Below are 15,865 nucleotides of genomic sequence, written 5' to 3' on the forward strand. Positions count from 1 at the left end.
CAAGCACGATGATGATGAAGTAATATACATTTGCAACAGAGGGCAGTATAATAAGGATATTAAAAAAAAATGCAATTAAAATAATCCGCAAAGGTGGAGTTACTAAATTTGTATTTCTGCCTTTTCAGGAGCAGCTTCCAAAGTATTAAGTATAGGACGTGTCTCTGCTGTTAGGTTTTGTAATAACTCGCTCCTACCTGGTGTGCAGTAACGACTAATGCCGAGTTCAGACTGCACGATTTTCAAAATGGTCGCGTCACAGATGTTTTCACACTGCATGACTATCTTGGGTAGCGTTTCGTCACTGGCATCAGGGTTTTCACACTGCATGACTTTAGAATAAGAAGAATCTGCGACAACATTGTCTCGATCCGCAAACTACGTCTCACAACCAACCGCACGTGAGAAATGCCATGGAAATAACGCAATGTCACGTAGTATATCTTTTGTTATAAAACACATAATGAGAATCAAGCATTTAGTGGGGTAGAAAATGTACTTATCTTGCTCACCTATAGCTTTTGAAAGAAATTAGAAATTTCTCCTCAACTTTTTTTCGACTCAGTTGTGGTATTGTTCAGATGACACATCAAACAGACAAGGGTGCTGCTGCCAAATTTACACTAGTTTTTCCTCCATTTCTTGGGTCCAAATAGACCAACCTCTCACTGGCCAGCAGATACCCATACTAGTGAATGCTGCTTTCTCATTGGCTGTAGGTGATTGCTGATGTTATTTTCAATCAGAACACATTTCATATGGCATGATTTGAATTGCTGACAGCTCCAGATATTTAGCACGCCAAATATCTCACAGGTGTCAGCAACTCGTCAGTGATTCTCTCAGATTGCGTCTTTGATCGTTAACACCGTGTGATTGCATTGTTACTCACGTAAACAAGCACGATTTGCCTGTGATTTCAGGCATTTGTCAGCGATTTCTTAAAACCTGTCGGCGAGTCAAAATTGGGGCTAAAAATGATGCAGTCTAAACTCAGCATAACTGCTTCTCCTCTTATAAACCAAAATACGTTGTCACAATTTTGCCATGCAACCTATGTTGTGTATTGAAACTAGCTTAATTTTGTTAAAACATTGTCAAACAATATATATATATATATTATATATAAAAACAATATCAAAAATATAAGTCTTCTAGTAAAGTCATCCTGTTTCTTCCATTATTATCTGTTCATCTAGCTACATACTATATTTGCTCCTGTTATTTCTTACGTTTTTAATAAGACTGTTGAATCTTCATTCAAAATTGAGAAGACTGACCACAACTACAGAAATAATCATTCACAAATAAGTTTTATTTTTATATTAGAACTGTATTCAACACATTCCATATGGTAATAAAATGACTTATATCCTCTTCTCGAAAGTAGTCAAAAAAACAAAACAAAACAAACAAAAATAAAATGCTATTTTTAAGACTGAAAAACAGTACCGTTTGTACTGTACATATATATATTTTTTTTTATACACGCAAGTGTGGCAATGCATTCACTTGGTCAGAGCTGAATGCCAGTGTGTAATACAGTTTCAATGTTACTAAAAAGTACTACAGAGAGAGAAAAAAAAAAAACAGAAACACAAAGCTATTCAGAACAAGTGGGCTTTAGCCACACTTCACAATGCCCATCTGTAACACCCGTGTATTTATAAGACCTACTAATACGGTAATATCTGCTGAGGTTCATTGGATCTGCATAGCACTGTACATGGTGGCCTGAGACATTACTTTGCACTTTATATACCACTGAAGATCAAACCATGAGTGTACCTGTTGTGGTCTTAGTTGGAGTCATTTGGATGCGTTCAAATTCATAGAGTTCATGGAAAAAGCAACTGTGGTTGCACTCAAACTTAAAGACAATAAAGCATAAATTACAAACAATAATTCTTCCCAAATATACTCGTCTGCAGATTATTTCAATGACGCAAGATCTGAGAAAACCGTTCAAGCGCTGGTTACAAAAAGGAGTCAAGCATGATTTAAACTGTACTTTAGAAATAGTCGATGAAACGTTTTGAGGGCCAATGTTAAGTGGATGAATTGGTGTTCAAATCAGATATAAATACTTGATCTTTTTAACAGGCACAGCAGAAATAAGTGCATCTGACATTAATATAGTTTTTTTTTTTATATGTGGTGATGTGTGCAAACTCACGGCATGATCATAGGTTGGTGTGACTGGCCAAGCAATGCACAAGTTAAAAACCTGTACACATGTGCTAGGGCATTGGTGATTTGGCCATCCTGCATTTATAGTAATCGCCTTATAATAAGTAATAAACCAACCATAGTGTATAATCCACAGTAGCCCTCTTTGGTTTTCTTTCATCTCTTGTTTTAAACGGCAGTTGATTCATAATGAAATGCTTGCCATTGAACCAAGCTATACATCTTAACACAGTGTAATGCTAATTGCCAACGAATGGCACATTAGCAACAGAGATTGTGATTGTGATTAATTAATAAACAACAAGTGAAAAGAAAACAAGCATCATAAAGCTAATGAAAATGCTGTTATACGAAACCAAAACCCAGTTGATCTTTACCATTCTGGACACATTCCTGAATAATCTGGTCGTTAAACATACAGCCACTACACTTAAGTGACTATAAATCTCCATATTCGTTCAAATGACCAAGTGTTCCAACACCTGAGGCTTTTATAAAACAATGCCCCCAGAACACACTGCAGCGGAAGGGAAGAGCAAGCAGAGAACGGCAAAAGAGTGAACAGCGGTGTGTCGGAGGCCTACAAGCATACAGGCCTGTGAGAGCAAAGAGGAGAGAAGTAGAGCGGAGGATGGCATGGGTGGCAATGCTATGAGCCAGCATTCATTCGGCGCTATGAGTGGGTGTGCTAGGCTGGTGAAGGCCCATGGTTTTACACAACCATCCAGCAAAATCCACCTCCTCAACCTCGGCCCGCTTGATGAACGTGTGACCCTGTAAATGAACAGCACAGTTAATTTCATCATCAGCAAATTCTGATGTCAAACAGTGAATGTGCTTTATTTGACATGTATCCTGGTTTGATTTTGATCACTAACTCAGTGATGCATGAACTTGTAGATTGCATCATGATGTTGCTGTTATTAACCTACAGGCATTACAGGACTGATTGGGAGGAGAAGGAAGAATATTTCTTATTCAAGTCGTAACTAGAGCTAATTGCTCAACCAACGTAGCCAAAAATTGACAAACGTGCATTACTTGTTATTTTTACGATCTCACAAATGAGCTTGCATTGTCATACAATGTTATTTTTGTCATAAGAAACTTTTATTTTACTATCTTTTCAAGCCGTTCTACAAATACCCCTGAAAGAAATGTACTTACCATTAGCATCTTAAGGTCAGCTCTGTCAGCAGGGTTCTTTATGAGGCTGTAAAACACCGAAAAAATAATAGTTATTTTCGGCGACCTCTGGCTATGTGAGCAATATCGACCATTGGCAATTAGGTGGGTGTGTCGAGCGACGCGACAAAATTGAAAATCCTTTACCTCTATGTAAATGAGAGCGACTTTCTTAAGCGACAGCCAATAGAAGCAATAGGAGACCTCACGTGATCCTCTCTCAGAGGTAGTTGCATTCTTCGTGCTACACAGACCTGCATTTGCAGCAAGTCACCACCTGGAGCGACAGGCAGCTACAAATTCGCTGCTAGTGTAAATGAGGCATAAAGCCTGGTTTATACTCGACATGTCCGCTAGTTCGCACGCGGTGAGTGTGATGTCATCACAGTGTTTGCGGAGGTTTGCTTTGGGTGCGGCGACATGATTTCGGCTGGCGGAGCGCATGAAATTGTTTGAGACTCGGGCGAACAGTTTGTGCGGTGCCGCATTTGATTTGAGTTGAATATGAATCACTTTGAAGAGATTTTGTTTGAAACAGGTACGACTGTATAGACATATTTATGATCCGTCCATGCATGATCATAGGAATAACCAGATGGACAATTATTATTGGCTAGAAATTGCAATAGTGGAAAAGGAGAAAAGTTAAAAAGTTTAGAAAAATGATGTTTGTTAAAATTAAAAAGAGAAGCCACAACAAAAGTGGAGATCCGGGTGGTTTTAATATTACAGAATATGTTTTTCCACCATTAATAGGTTTTATTTTAATAGTTACAAAATTAAAAGTAACAAATTATTTCCTTGATAACTGGAAAAGAATATTTGAACCCATCAGTATACAATATACTGATGCCGTTTTTTAGGCTTTATTGGTGATAATGGTTTATTTTTTCCATAATAAAAAAAGATATTTGTAGAGCAACCCATGTTCTGTTGTCATTAATATTTTAATAAACTATAATAGGTAGAACTGTCCGAAATATGAACAAAAGCAAGTGATGCATCAAAGTTTGATAAAAAAAAAAATCTTGATTGGTTCTAAAAATCTTTATAATCATTCAATTTTTTTTATAAAAATAATAAAAATAAATAATTAACAAATCTTCAATATCATTAATGATATGACAAAAACTTTCTACTTGTATGTTTATCCGTCTGATTTTACTGTGGGTTTCTTTTGACCGCTTCCTGCCGTTTTAAAGTATATCTCAACAGCGAACTCTTCAAGTATAAAAGCGTCGTCGTTTCGTGAGGTGCTCGTGCAGTCAGTGGAGGTCCACGATGCGGCGCCAGGTGAAAGTATAAATCAGGCTTGAGGCCTGTTCAGATTAGTGTTTAGGAATGGATGTTAAGTGTTTGTTATCTTTGGTGTCTGAGAACAAAGAATATTCTGATAAGTCACTCTTGAGTTTAGATCATTGGTCTCAATTCCTGGAGGGCCGCAGCTCTCCACTGTTTTGCTCTAACCCTATCAAACACAGATAACCAAGGTGTCATGAACACCTTGATTAGTTGGATCAGCTGTGTTTGATCAAGGTTGGAGAAAACAACATAAAATTGTGAGCATGATGGAGCTAAAGTGTGCAAAAAATTGGCCTTTTCCAAACAGAACTGAACACTAGTTTACTTTGAAGTTTAATGTAACAAACATATACATGCCAACACTGTCATTGCTAAGATGGTGCTTTTTCCATACTGAAGACAAATTAGTTTTTGCACTTTCCATTGTAAAACCTTCAAATATAAGACACGGGACCTTACCATTTTGTCACAAACTCCTCAAAGTCTGTGGTGTAGACACCATGGGGGAGCTTGGGTGGAGGCTGCAGATGCAGAGACAGGTGGGGAGCAGAGAAAAGGGGTGATTTTGAAGTGAAACTGCTACATAAAATGCAGAAATACTATAAAAGGCAAAAATAAGCACAAAGGAAGCAAGTTGCATGCTAAGCAAATCCTCTGACCTCATTGACAATGTAGTCCAGTAGCTCAAATATAGCCATTGCTGGCCTGCTGTCCATTCCGTGTCCTGGGGGAAAACAATTCGCAAGGCTCGACTAAAACACGTATATTACGTAGAATATGGAGGAAAAATATAATCAAATACACTTTAAACAATGTCAACTGTTGGATCTAAACACTTATATAATATGTATCAGTAGGTCTACCTCACAAAATTAGATGTCTTACCACTAACTGGTCGTCCTGGAGGCCTGGGTCTTGGGGACATGCTGTGACCTTCTGCCCCACCTGCATCCAGCACTGGCCGGCCAAATATGGCCTCCAGTTCCTTGGCATCGGGAGGGGGGATGGGGTAGCGTCCAATAGCAAGCTCAACCAGTGATAGGCCCATGCTCCACACATCCGACTGAACAGAGTAGTGCGTGCCCTGGAGTCTCTCCGGCTGTCAAGGCAGAGAGCAAAGAGCAAGTCAAGGCTCTACTAGGGTGGGGCGCCGCACCCTGCAGGTGGCCAGGAGGAGTGGGCTAAAACCTGGCAGCGAGATCCTCTTCTCCACATGGAAGAATCCTCGGCACTGGCTCAGGCCTTGGAACAAGAAGGGCTGGGGGTTGGGGAGGGAAGTGGGAGGGTGACTCACCGACATGTACGACCGTGTTCCAACGAAGGAGTTGGCCATAGAGTCGATGAGCTGGCCACTCACACCAAAGTCGCACAGTTTGATCTCACCACGCGAGTTCACCAGGATGTTGGAGGGCTTAACGTCTGGAGGAACCAGAGAGAGAGAGATAGAGAGAGACCAAGTAAGATGAAAGGCCGGGGTCCAAATCCCAGCGGCACCACCTGGCTTTTCATCGCCCTTTCTCCAGTGTTCTGAATACAGCAAAGCTAGCTCTGACAAAACTGCTGCAGCGGTAAGGACAGAAAAGCAAGCCACTTTCCAACTCCCTCATTTTAAACACAGGGCAAGACGAGCAAATAACAGTGCGCATATGCAGCAGTTCTGTACATGACGGGCCCTTCTTCAGCCCTAACACCCACTGGGAGTGGACAGAGGGGTGAGAGTGGGAGAGGAAAAAGAAGGGAGGGGGTTGCAGGGTGCGGCTGCCATGTAATCACATCTGAGAGGCTGTAATTACCGGCTGGGCTCTTCGACAGCTCCTCGCGAGCAGCCGAGCGCTCTCTGCCACAACAGCACAACTATAGGTCTGACCCTCCCTGTCTAACCCTTCAAACCCAGCGTGGCTCCTCTAGACCCTCACAGACATGACTGAGAAACTGATACTTTGCATCTCCAGACATAGTATTATTCTTCAAATGCTGGTTGTGCCACACTTGGAGACGCTAAAGATATTCCATGGCTAATGGTGATCTACTTGGAATAAAAAGTGTGTTGTAGAAGTTGATGGGGGTTTCACTCTTTAGTTTTAGCTAATGGGATTGTTCACCCAGATGAGAAATTGTCATCATTTATGGCTCATTTCTACTGAGTGGTATGATACGGTGTGCTTTTATGTCCGTTTTCACTTTCAAAAGGTACCAAAAATGAACATCCCATACCACTTTTTGGGTACCCTTTCCAAAGGGTACCTAGCACTACGAAAGGGTACATAGTCGTCTTGATAAACAGCCACAAAACCAGAGCAGAATCTGCCATGTCCTGTTGTTATTTATGAGCCAGCCTAAAGCGCGAATGGTTTTGCTTTCTCCAGAGAGCTCGAGTGCTCGTCAATATTTGAAATAACGAACTTCTTGAGTAGATGATAATAACGTGCGCGTGATTATTGAAGTGCTTCTAACATCTGATCCTTTTAGAAACGGACAAACATGAAGGTGTAGTGAAAAAAACAAACAAAGGAGAAGCCTGGAAAAACAAAGAAGTGAAATGATTCTTTCAGCAACCTAAAAGATTAACAAACTGCCATGTTTAATTTTTATTAATCCCTTTTGGACTAATATGAACTCGGAATGACGGAATTACTTTAACAAGATGTTAACGTTACATGTGCTGGTGAAGAATAAAGATGAGAGGTTTGTACTGACTGTATATTTCGTATAATTTATGAACCCAAATAAGGCCTAAATGTAAGTTTTTGGCATTTTTTATTTGTAATTTGTAACATTTCAGAGACTGTAAGTCTCTGCATGTGTTCATAAATGTTTTATTTTATTTTTTATTTTATATAAATCACAGACGTTACAGTAGACTATTTCACACGATCACTGCGAAACCCTGTTTACAGAAAGGTTAGTAATTAAACATTTATTTATGCTAAAGTATTTATGTATATAAAGCATTTGTTTAGTAAGAAGCACTTCTTATACGATATGTGAACGTCAAGCAAGAATGGCATCGACTGCAACTTTGTCATACATCACGCCTACTAAAAGGGTACCGTTTGTACCCTTTGGCACAGGAGACTCAAGCCTGATAAAGGTGACCTATACCGAACCGTACCATACCACTCAGTGGAAACGAGGCATTACTCAGCCGCCACTTGTTTCAAACATGTTTGAGTGTAATTTATGACATTAAAAGCAAAATGAAGATATTTTAAACTGGCTGTATTGACTTCACTTGCAGGTTAAGGAAATATGGTTTTCATTAGCTTCTAGTTTTCAACATTCTTCCAAACTAATGTGTTCAAAAAAAGTAATTCATATTAATTCATAAATTCATTTGTTCAGAAGAAAATAAATGTCATTTTTGGGTTAATCCCTTTTAATATCCTTTATAAAAATGCCTAATGTTTCAGCAATATTTAATTAAATGATTAATGTTATATTAAAATAAAATTTCAAAAAATTATAGAAGACGGTTGTTTCACATGTAAACTGGAATACATAAATTCTGTAATGACTGTGTTGTTTAGTCTCAGGTTAACGGTTACCGAAGAGATGAAGGCCTCTGGTTAGTTTCAGTAAAGACCTTGTGAGGCCTAATCTCTCTATAATAATAATTTTTAAGCTTCTTATGCAATTTCAATGGCTGCATTAGGGGGCTACTTCCTGCCACCCTCCAGCGCGTGTATGTACATGTACGTTTCCTAAGATATTAGTAAGGAATGTTGCTTTGTGCGTACCTCTGTGCATTATTTGGTGCTTCTCCCGAAGATACACCAAACCTCTGAGTACCTGTGGAGCGAGAGCGTTAAAGATATCATCAATGGAGTTTATCTGTCAACGGCTAGTGTGGTATCTGGCTTCCTGAATTTACAGCATGTGCTACATGGTCTGGTCTTTAAAAACAACTTCTGCTTTCTAATTACCAAAAGATGAAATGCATGTGCAATAAACAATATGGACGCATACATAAACAGATCTCTGCACCTTTGTTTGGTCTTCATGCTTAAGTGTTTGTGCTTCGTGAGGATTAAAAGCGAAACGCTAGTTTGACCCTATTCATTTGGCAGAAAATAGCTAAACGAGTGTTGAAAAACCTGCATGTTTGGCTGACTCTGACTTGAAAGGGAGTTTGCACATCTATGGGTGTGTTCAAAGCTTTATTATATTGTGGTCTATGTGTAATAGTGGCAGACATGTTACGATGGAGTCTACGTACCATCTTTTGGGTTCAGCTTTTAGGCAAGAACAAGAAGAGCAGGTTGTCCTCTCTACTTCCTGGTTTATATATTATTAGAACCGTTTCACAGTAGCCTGATAATATTACATGCGCACTGACAATAAGCATTTACTTTACATATGCAAATACTATAAGCAGAGTTAACGAAAGTTAAAAACGGCAAGTTGGTATTATAAATCTACATTTTAGGAAGTGGGAATTATGCAGAATACAAATATAATTTTATTTTATTCTAATAAATGCCAAATATTAACAATTATATATAAAAAAACACACACACACATTTCAATCAAATCAATTCATTTTAAAATATACAACTAAACTTAAGCATCACAACAAAATAATGTATTTATAGAAAACTACAATAATGGGATTTAATAGATATTTCATTTGAATTGTTTTACAATTATAAATGTACTTATATAACTTATATTTCACTTTATGCACAAGTTTCAAAATAGCAAATAACATGTTAAAGTAAAATTGTGAACAGTTATAGTCGAGTTTTGATATTAAGTATTGTTCAATATCTTTAACATTGACTGATAGAAACAAATAACATAGTCTCAAAATAGGGCTGTACAATACAGTCCTCAGCATATACGAGTACACCTCATTTTGAAAATGAAAATGTTTTCCATTTCTCAGTGAATATGGGTAACATCTATTGGTGCATTTGAATAAAACAGATTTATTAAACAGATATATTTATTAAAATAATATTTTAGTCACAGAACATCTTTAGAAATGGAGATAATATATTTTAAATTAATGTTAAATACTATACTGTGCTAAACAAATTACAACCTCAACATTAACAAAATGTTTTGTATTTTTTGTTTCTGTTGATTTTTGCTATTTTTGAAAAATTCATTTAATATTTTTCCCTAACATATAAATTTGGCAGACTAATTTTTGAACCATTATTGATTGTTAGATTAGCTCCAGATTTGGTTTCAGTACTGACTAAACTAAAGTATATGCACAAATATAATATTTTAAAGCTTCCTATAGAAAATATTCATTTAAATGAGAGATTTGTGGGGGGTCTACTCATATGTACTGAGCACTGTATATCGTTTCAGTACAGAATTTACAGTATTTAAATCACAGAATTTCTGTTTAAACACTGTATTACTCCTGTTCCATCACTGTATATCCAAATTTTGTCTCAAGACCCATCTTTTTTAACAGGCTTTCTTTTAACAATTTTTTATCATGTTATTTTATACTCCCGATGTGTTTGTACCTGCAACTACTTACATGCATTTAAAATCTTGTTTTGCAACGTTTTATTAATTGTTTTAATTTGTTCTGTTATGGCTGTTGATGCTTGTTGTAAGGCGCCCTTGGGTGTCCAGAAGGCACCATTTACAAATAAATGAAAATTATTATTAAATTTATGATTTTTTTCTAACTTACAATTTTTGTCTTGTTTCTAGTCCAAATATCTACATTTCAAAGCGAAACTTCACTTACTGTCAGATAATTTTCTTTGTTTTAAGGAAAAACTCTTAATTTCCACTTATTTCTTCTGACAGTGAAAATTAAACTATATTTTTACTTGCTTTAAGGATTTTTTTATATTTGGGTTAGAAATAAGACAAAGCAAAGTCAGAAAAGCATTTTTTTTGCATTGCGATTAATCAATTTCTGTACCTGAATACTGTTAGACTGCCCAGAAATCAGTCAGAGCCATCTTGTGAAACAACATTCATATTGCAATATTTATTGCAGAAAAATTAAATATTGCAATATCAGATTTTTCCGACATCACGCAGCCCTGGTCTCAAATACTAAATCTAACTCTACCAAGAAATCCAGAAATTACAGCCAACAAGCTAATATATGCAGCCAACTTGCTTTTAGTATTATTCAAATGCATCAGTAGCTTTGTTTAAAGGGGCAAATTTAGGGAATTACATATTGTAATTAAAAGAAAAATTTTTTGACCAACAATACAACAGAAATGTGCATTCCTTTATTATTTAAAGGATTTAAAATGTAACAACAACAACAACAGGAAAATAAATAGTTGACCTTACTAGGGCTGTGCAATTAATCGAATCGCAATTTGAAACGTTGCGATTAGCTAATCGCAAGAGGAATATATGCGCATTATTTAATTTCCCCCACCCAAGGCAATTGCGTGACTGCTGTCTGTGTGTGATAGTCTTACTAGCCAATTGAGTGAGCACACTTTCATTTTGCCCAATCAGAACTTTTTAATCTGCCTCTTGTCAGCCATATTAGTTTGCTGAGTGTTCTGTATTTTTTTAATTATTATTTTTTATTTGTATAATACATTATCCCCTAATTGGAGTTGAACTTGTTTACAGAAAGGTAACGTTGTTTTATTTGTGTTTACTGTTTGCTCTAGCGAAAAATTTGTGTTTAATTTCTGAATATATAGGAACGCATTTGAATAAATGTTGGAGTAAGTTAATATTTTTTCAGTTTCTTTTTTTAACTTACACTCACTGCATTTTAGCAGAAAGAAGATACAATATTATTATTACGAGATTATTGAACTGAATCTTGACTACAAAATTAAATCGCAAATCACAATTGCAATATCTGTCAAAACAATAGCAAATAAATATTTTCCCCTAGACATTACTATACATCTGGTTTGAACTGTATCAGTTATCAGTGTATCATTGTATAGTCGATTTATCAGTCTCTAACGCAAACTACAATACTTACAGCTATGCTAACTTTGCCCAAAATTTCCTCAGGGATTCTTCTGGCTTCTTTGAGCACTTGATCCAAAGAGCCTCCGTCCTGTGGACAAGCACATGTCAGAGTCCTGTAACGCTCTTTCTACAAACCAAAGACTACACCATCGGCCTCACCATGTGCTCCATACAGATGCTGATTTCTCCATCACTGTAGAAAGCACCGTAAAACCCTACAATGTACGGTGAGTTACACTCGTGTAGAACTTGCAGCTCTCGAATAATCTGGTTCCTGATGGCTGGTTTGATTTCCAAGTGAATAAGCTGGGGAAAACACAAACAAAGTTTAGTCTATAATAAGAATATCACACCAAATGGTACAAGCAGGAGTACAGGGTTTCGACGGGTTTCTAACTGTGCATTCACACGGGGCTTTAGCATCAACGCTTGACCGAGGGCGTGTCTGTAGTTGGGGCTGACTCGATACTCATAGCAGCGTCAGCCAATGAAATTAGTCCACAATCGGCTACTGTCAAGCTGGGGTATTTCCGTGTGAATAGGGCGTAGAAGTCAAATTGAAGACTATTTTGAATGAAATTTCAGACTTACACAAGGTTAAATGTTTTCTAAGGGCCCAGTTAAATCATTAAAAATAAATGTTATTGTAAAGAAGAAAATTAAACCATACTGGTAAAAATACTTTTGTCAAAACCTTTATTGAGATAGAATGTTAGTGGGTGTTAACCCGATTGGGTATAGCTTTACAATTTAAATATAGGAAATTTAAAACCTGTTTAAAATTATTTAAGACCTACAACACAATATTAAATTGAATTTAAGACTTTTTAAAGCCTAAAATTTTTATTTTAAAATATAAGACTTTTTAAGACCCCGCGGATACCCTGGAGTAGGGCTGTCCAATATGACGATATATTGAAAGGACAAAATGAAAACTCAATGGCTACATATTATGCTCTATCATTTATTTCAGGGTGTCACTAAATACACCGCTGGCCTGGTAACACTTTTTATTAAATAATTTATACAAGCTCAATCTTACATGGCATTATGAGGATGTGGACAGAAACATGAATAACAGCATCCTTAGAAAGCTGCAATCTTGAAAGTACAATGTTTACATTTGGCATTTTATTTAACTACATTATTTATTCTTATGTAATAAGAATTAGAAGAAACTAATGTAATCATTAGTTTTTGAAAAGTGTTTTATTTTGTATTATTTCTACATTTTAAACGGCAACTATTTAAGTCTTTTGTGTCTCCAGGATGTATCTGTAAAGTTTCAGCTCAAAACACCCATCAGATTATTTATTATAGCTTCCAGAATATCGGATTTTCTGCTTTGAACACAAATGTAGCTATTTATGTGGCCTGTGCCTTTAATGCTTGTTCTCCTGTTAATATCCACTGCTGTATGGATATCCGTTATGTTAACGTACAAAATAAACCTGGATTGAAATGTCTTCTTTTATAATTGTTCTGATATGCGGCTGTGCGGATAAAGACAGTAAAAATCGCTATAATTCATTAAAACATGACTGATGATCACAGAGAGCTGAACAAATCTTTTAAATCCCAGTTGCTTTGCGCACATCCTGTCTTGTTGATATGATTATATGCGTTACTAAGGAGACATGTTAATACGCGACTGTCAATCAATTCGGTGGGTGGGGAAACCGCATTCCTACGTCATATTGCGCTCGGCCTCAAAATGGGAGAGATTTGGATCCTATTTTAATGTCAGTAAAAAAAAAAGAGACTGTTTTTATATTCCACCAATATTACTGTAGACACAATATACCTACACACAGTTTTGTCCAAATAGCTTCAAAAAGATGATTTTCATCATAGGCGCCCTTTAATCCAAAATGAGTAATTTCTAAATGAGTATACTCTTTTAAAGAAATTGTTCTTTACATGTAGTCAATATTCATGTATATAAACTATTAACTGATTGGATTTATAGATATGGTGGTTTATTTTGTGATATATATTGTTATCAGGATTTTTGTCATATTGCCCAGCCCAAAGCAGGTGCATAACTTTCTTCATCGCTTACCTTTCTGGCCATAACCAGTCTTGATGGTTTGTGACGGACTTTATGAACCACTCCACCATTACCAGCGCCAAGTTCACATATGGGTTCAAAATCTTCATCTTTGAGCTCGCCCACCTGGGCTTTCTGGGTGAGGAAAGCTTCGAGGCGCTTCCTCTGCTGTTCATCCAAATCCAGTTCACCTAACTTCCTCTGCAAGGCCTCCAGGTTGGCCCTAAAGACAAAAAAGACGGCCAGGTGAGACGTGTGCAGGTAGATAAAGGGACTAATATAGCTAAATAAATACTTACTCTGCTGCTGCATCAATGTTGGTTGACTGTCCTTCTCCAGTGGGGGTTATAATCAAAGGGACTGGTCTTCTTTTTGGTGCCATACTTGCCAAGTTATCTATTTCAAAGAAAGCAACCAGGTTGCCTCTACTGACATCCAATACTTCAAACTGATACACAAACCCTTGTAGTGGAAGTTTCTGAGATTAGCAAGCCCCAAATTTCAACACCCAATCATGCCCCCAAAAGCTGTTCCAGGTTAAATGAAAGAGTCAACTGAAAAAGGCGAGTGGCTCAGGGGTAAAAGTGCAGGAAATGCAGTTTATTTTAGCGCGTGCATCGCTGGAATGTCTCTCCGGCACGGCCTCTGACTCGCGAGCGCTCCCACAGACAAAAGGCGGCAAAAGACAAGTTAGGCCTATCGTTCACAACCTCAGGACCGAGCGAGAAATGCTGTCCGAAATAGTTTGGCTCGGAGGAGCCGCGAAAACAGAAGTTGAAATTTCCCCCAAGAAAAAAGGAGGGGGGAAAAGTCCGGCCAGGAAGCCGCTATCCAACCAAGAGGAAGCGTTTGCTCTATCTCGCGAGAACTGCCGCCAGAGAACTTGCGTCATCGCGAGATTTGAGAAAAATAGTCATTATACGAGTAAGAACGACATCTGCTGGTGAGCATAAAAATACGTTATAAAAAGTTTTAATTAACGTTAGAAACGCGAGGATTGACATTCCTGAGGCCCGTAGCCAGGGGGTTCGAAAGACCCACCCCCCAACCGACAAAGGTCCAGAATTTGTCCCATACATGAGATCATTTGTTCTATTTTGACTGCTATACCATCCTAAATTTGGAAAATAACCCATCGAAGAAGGCATTAAGAATCCTCTGTTGACGGTCGTGACTTCAGCTAATCAGTTTAGGGCCAATGCTAACAATTATTTTTCATCTGTGCAAGAAAACACACAATCTGAGGTAAGTGAAGTCATCTTTCACTACTGACCCACTGTATTGTTGTTAAATAGAGACAATATTTTACAAGTAACTTTTATTTTAAGTATTGGACCTTATTCATGAAACAAAAAAAAAGATCAATAAAAGGTGTGAAGCACTAAAGTTAATAAGTACATTTTAATACTAATCAGGCTATTGTTATCCATACATTTTCAATTTTCCTTTTTTTACAAGAGAAAAATCTAGAAAAATTGTGAAGCTCTACATTATTATTGTTTATTTGTTTATTTTTTTTATTTAAATGGCCAAATTTTAACTGAGGAAAGTTGAATGTGCTGGCCAGATTGTTTTTTTTTTTTTTACCTAATAAAGGAACATAAGCTACAGTTTTTTTTTTTTATTAATAAATAACGAATCTTTAAGAAATAAGAAATTAGATTTGAGAGTGTTTTTTTTTTTGTAAATCTTTAAGGAATTATTTTGGTACATAAAAAAATTGGTTCTGATGACAATTCGACAAGCTATTTAAACAAAACAGTGCTTAAAATGTCATTAAAAGGCAGTATTTAAACCTCATAATTGAATTAAAAATGAGGTTAATAACTGCAAATATGTCCACTTTTTGAGAAAATAGAACTTTCACTAGACTGGCTATGGGCCTGCATGCCCTGTCGTCTGAGCTTCACCTGTAAATATCGGTAAGCAGTCACAAATTACAAATAACATGATTACGCATATTTACGATTATGACTAAATAGCTATATTATAAATGTATTTAGGTTTGTGTACGGATGTTTTAGTCTTTTAGTATCAAAACGTACATAATAATTTAAAAGTAATTGTAAAGTAAAAAGTTATAATTTGAAGTCTTGCAAACATGTTGGGATGTGATGATTATTAAAGTCCCAAAGAAATCAAAACTAACCATATGATTTTGTTATCTCACATTGCCAGTTTTGTGGTGATCAATTCATCTGTGCA

The 15,865-nt window shown here is 36.9% G+C and overlaps 1 protein-coding gene across 1 annotated transcript; it reads right to left on the reverse strand.

Moving 5' to 3' along the window:
- Positions 1-1,294: 1,294 nt before the first annotated feature.
- On the reverse strand, positions 1,295-14,518 carry map2k2a (mitogen-activated protein kinase kinase 2a). Its single transcript, XM_056447682.1, has 11 exons — positions 13,960-14,518; positions 13,673-13,883; positions 11,770-11,916; positions 11,621-11,698; positions 8,415-8,466; positions 5,972-6,096; positions 5,563-5,776; positions 5,337-5,401; positions 5,137-5,198; positions 3,358-3,403; positions 1,295-2,964 (listed from the first exon to the last, which is right to left on the reverse strand). The coding sequence occupies exons 1-11, from the start codon at positions 14,040-14,042 to the stop codon at positions 2,854-2,856; spliced, it is 1,194 nt and encodes a 397-aa protein (XP_056303657.1). The 5' UTR covers positions 14,043-14,518; the 3' UTR covers positions 1,295-2,853.
- Between the last annotated feature and the right edge of the window lie 1,347 nt (positions 14,519-15,865).

The sequence above is a fragment of the Danio aesculapii genome, chromosome 22, assembly GCF_903798145.1.
Source record: "Danio aesculapii chromosome 22, fDanAes4.1, whole genome shotgun sequence".
NCBI classification, from domain to species: Eukaryota; Metazoa; Chordata; class Actinopteri; order Cypriniformes; family Danionidae; genus Danio; species Danio aesculapii.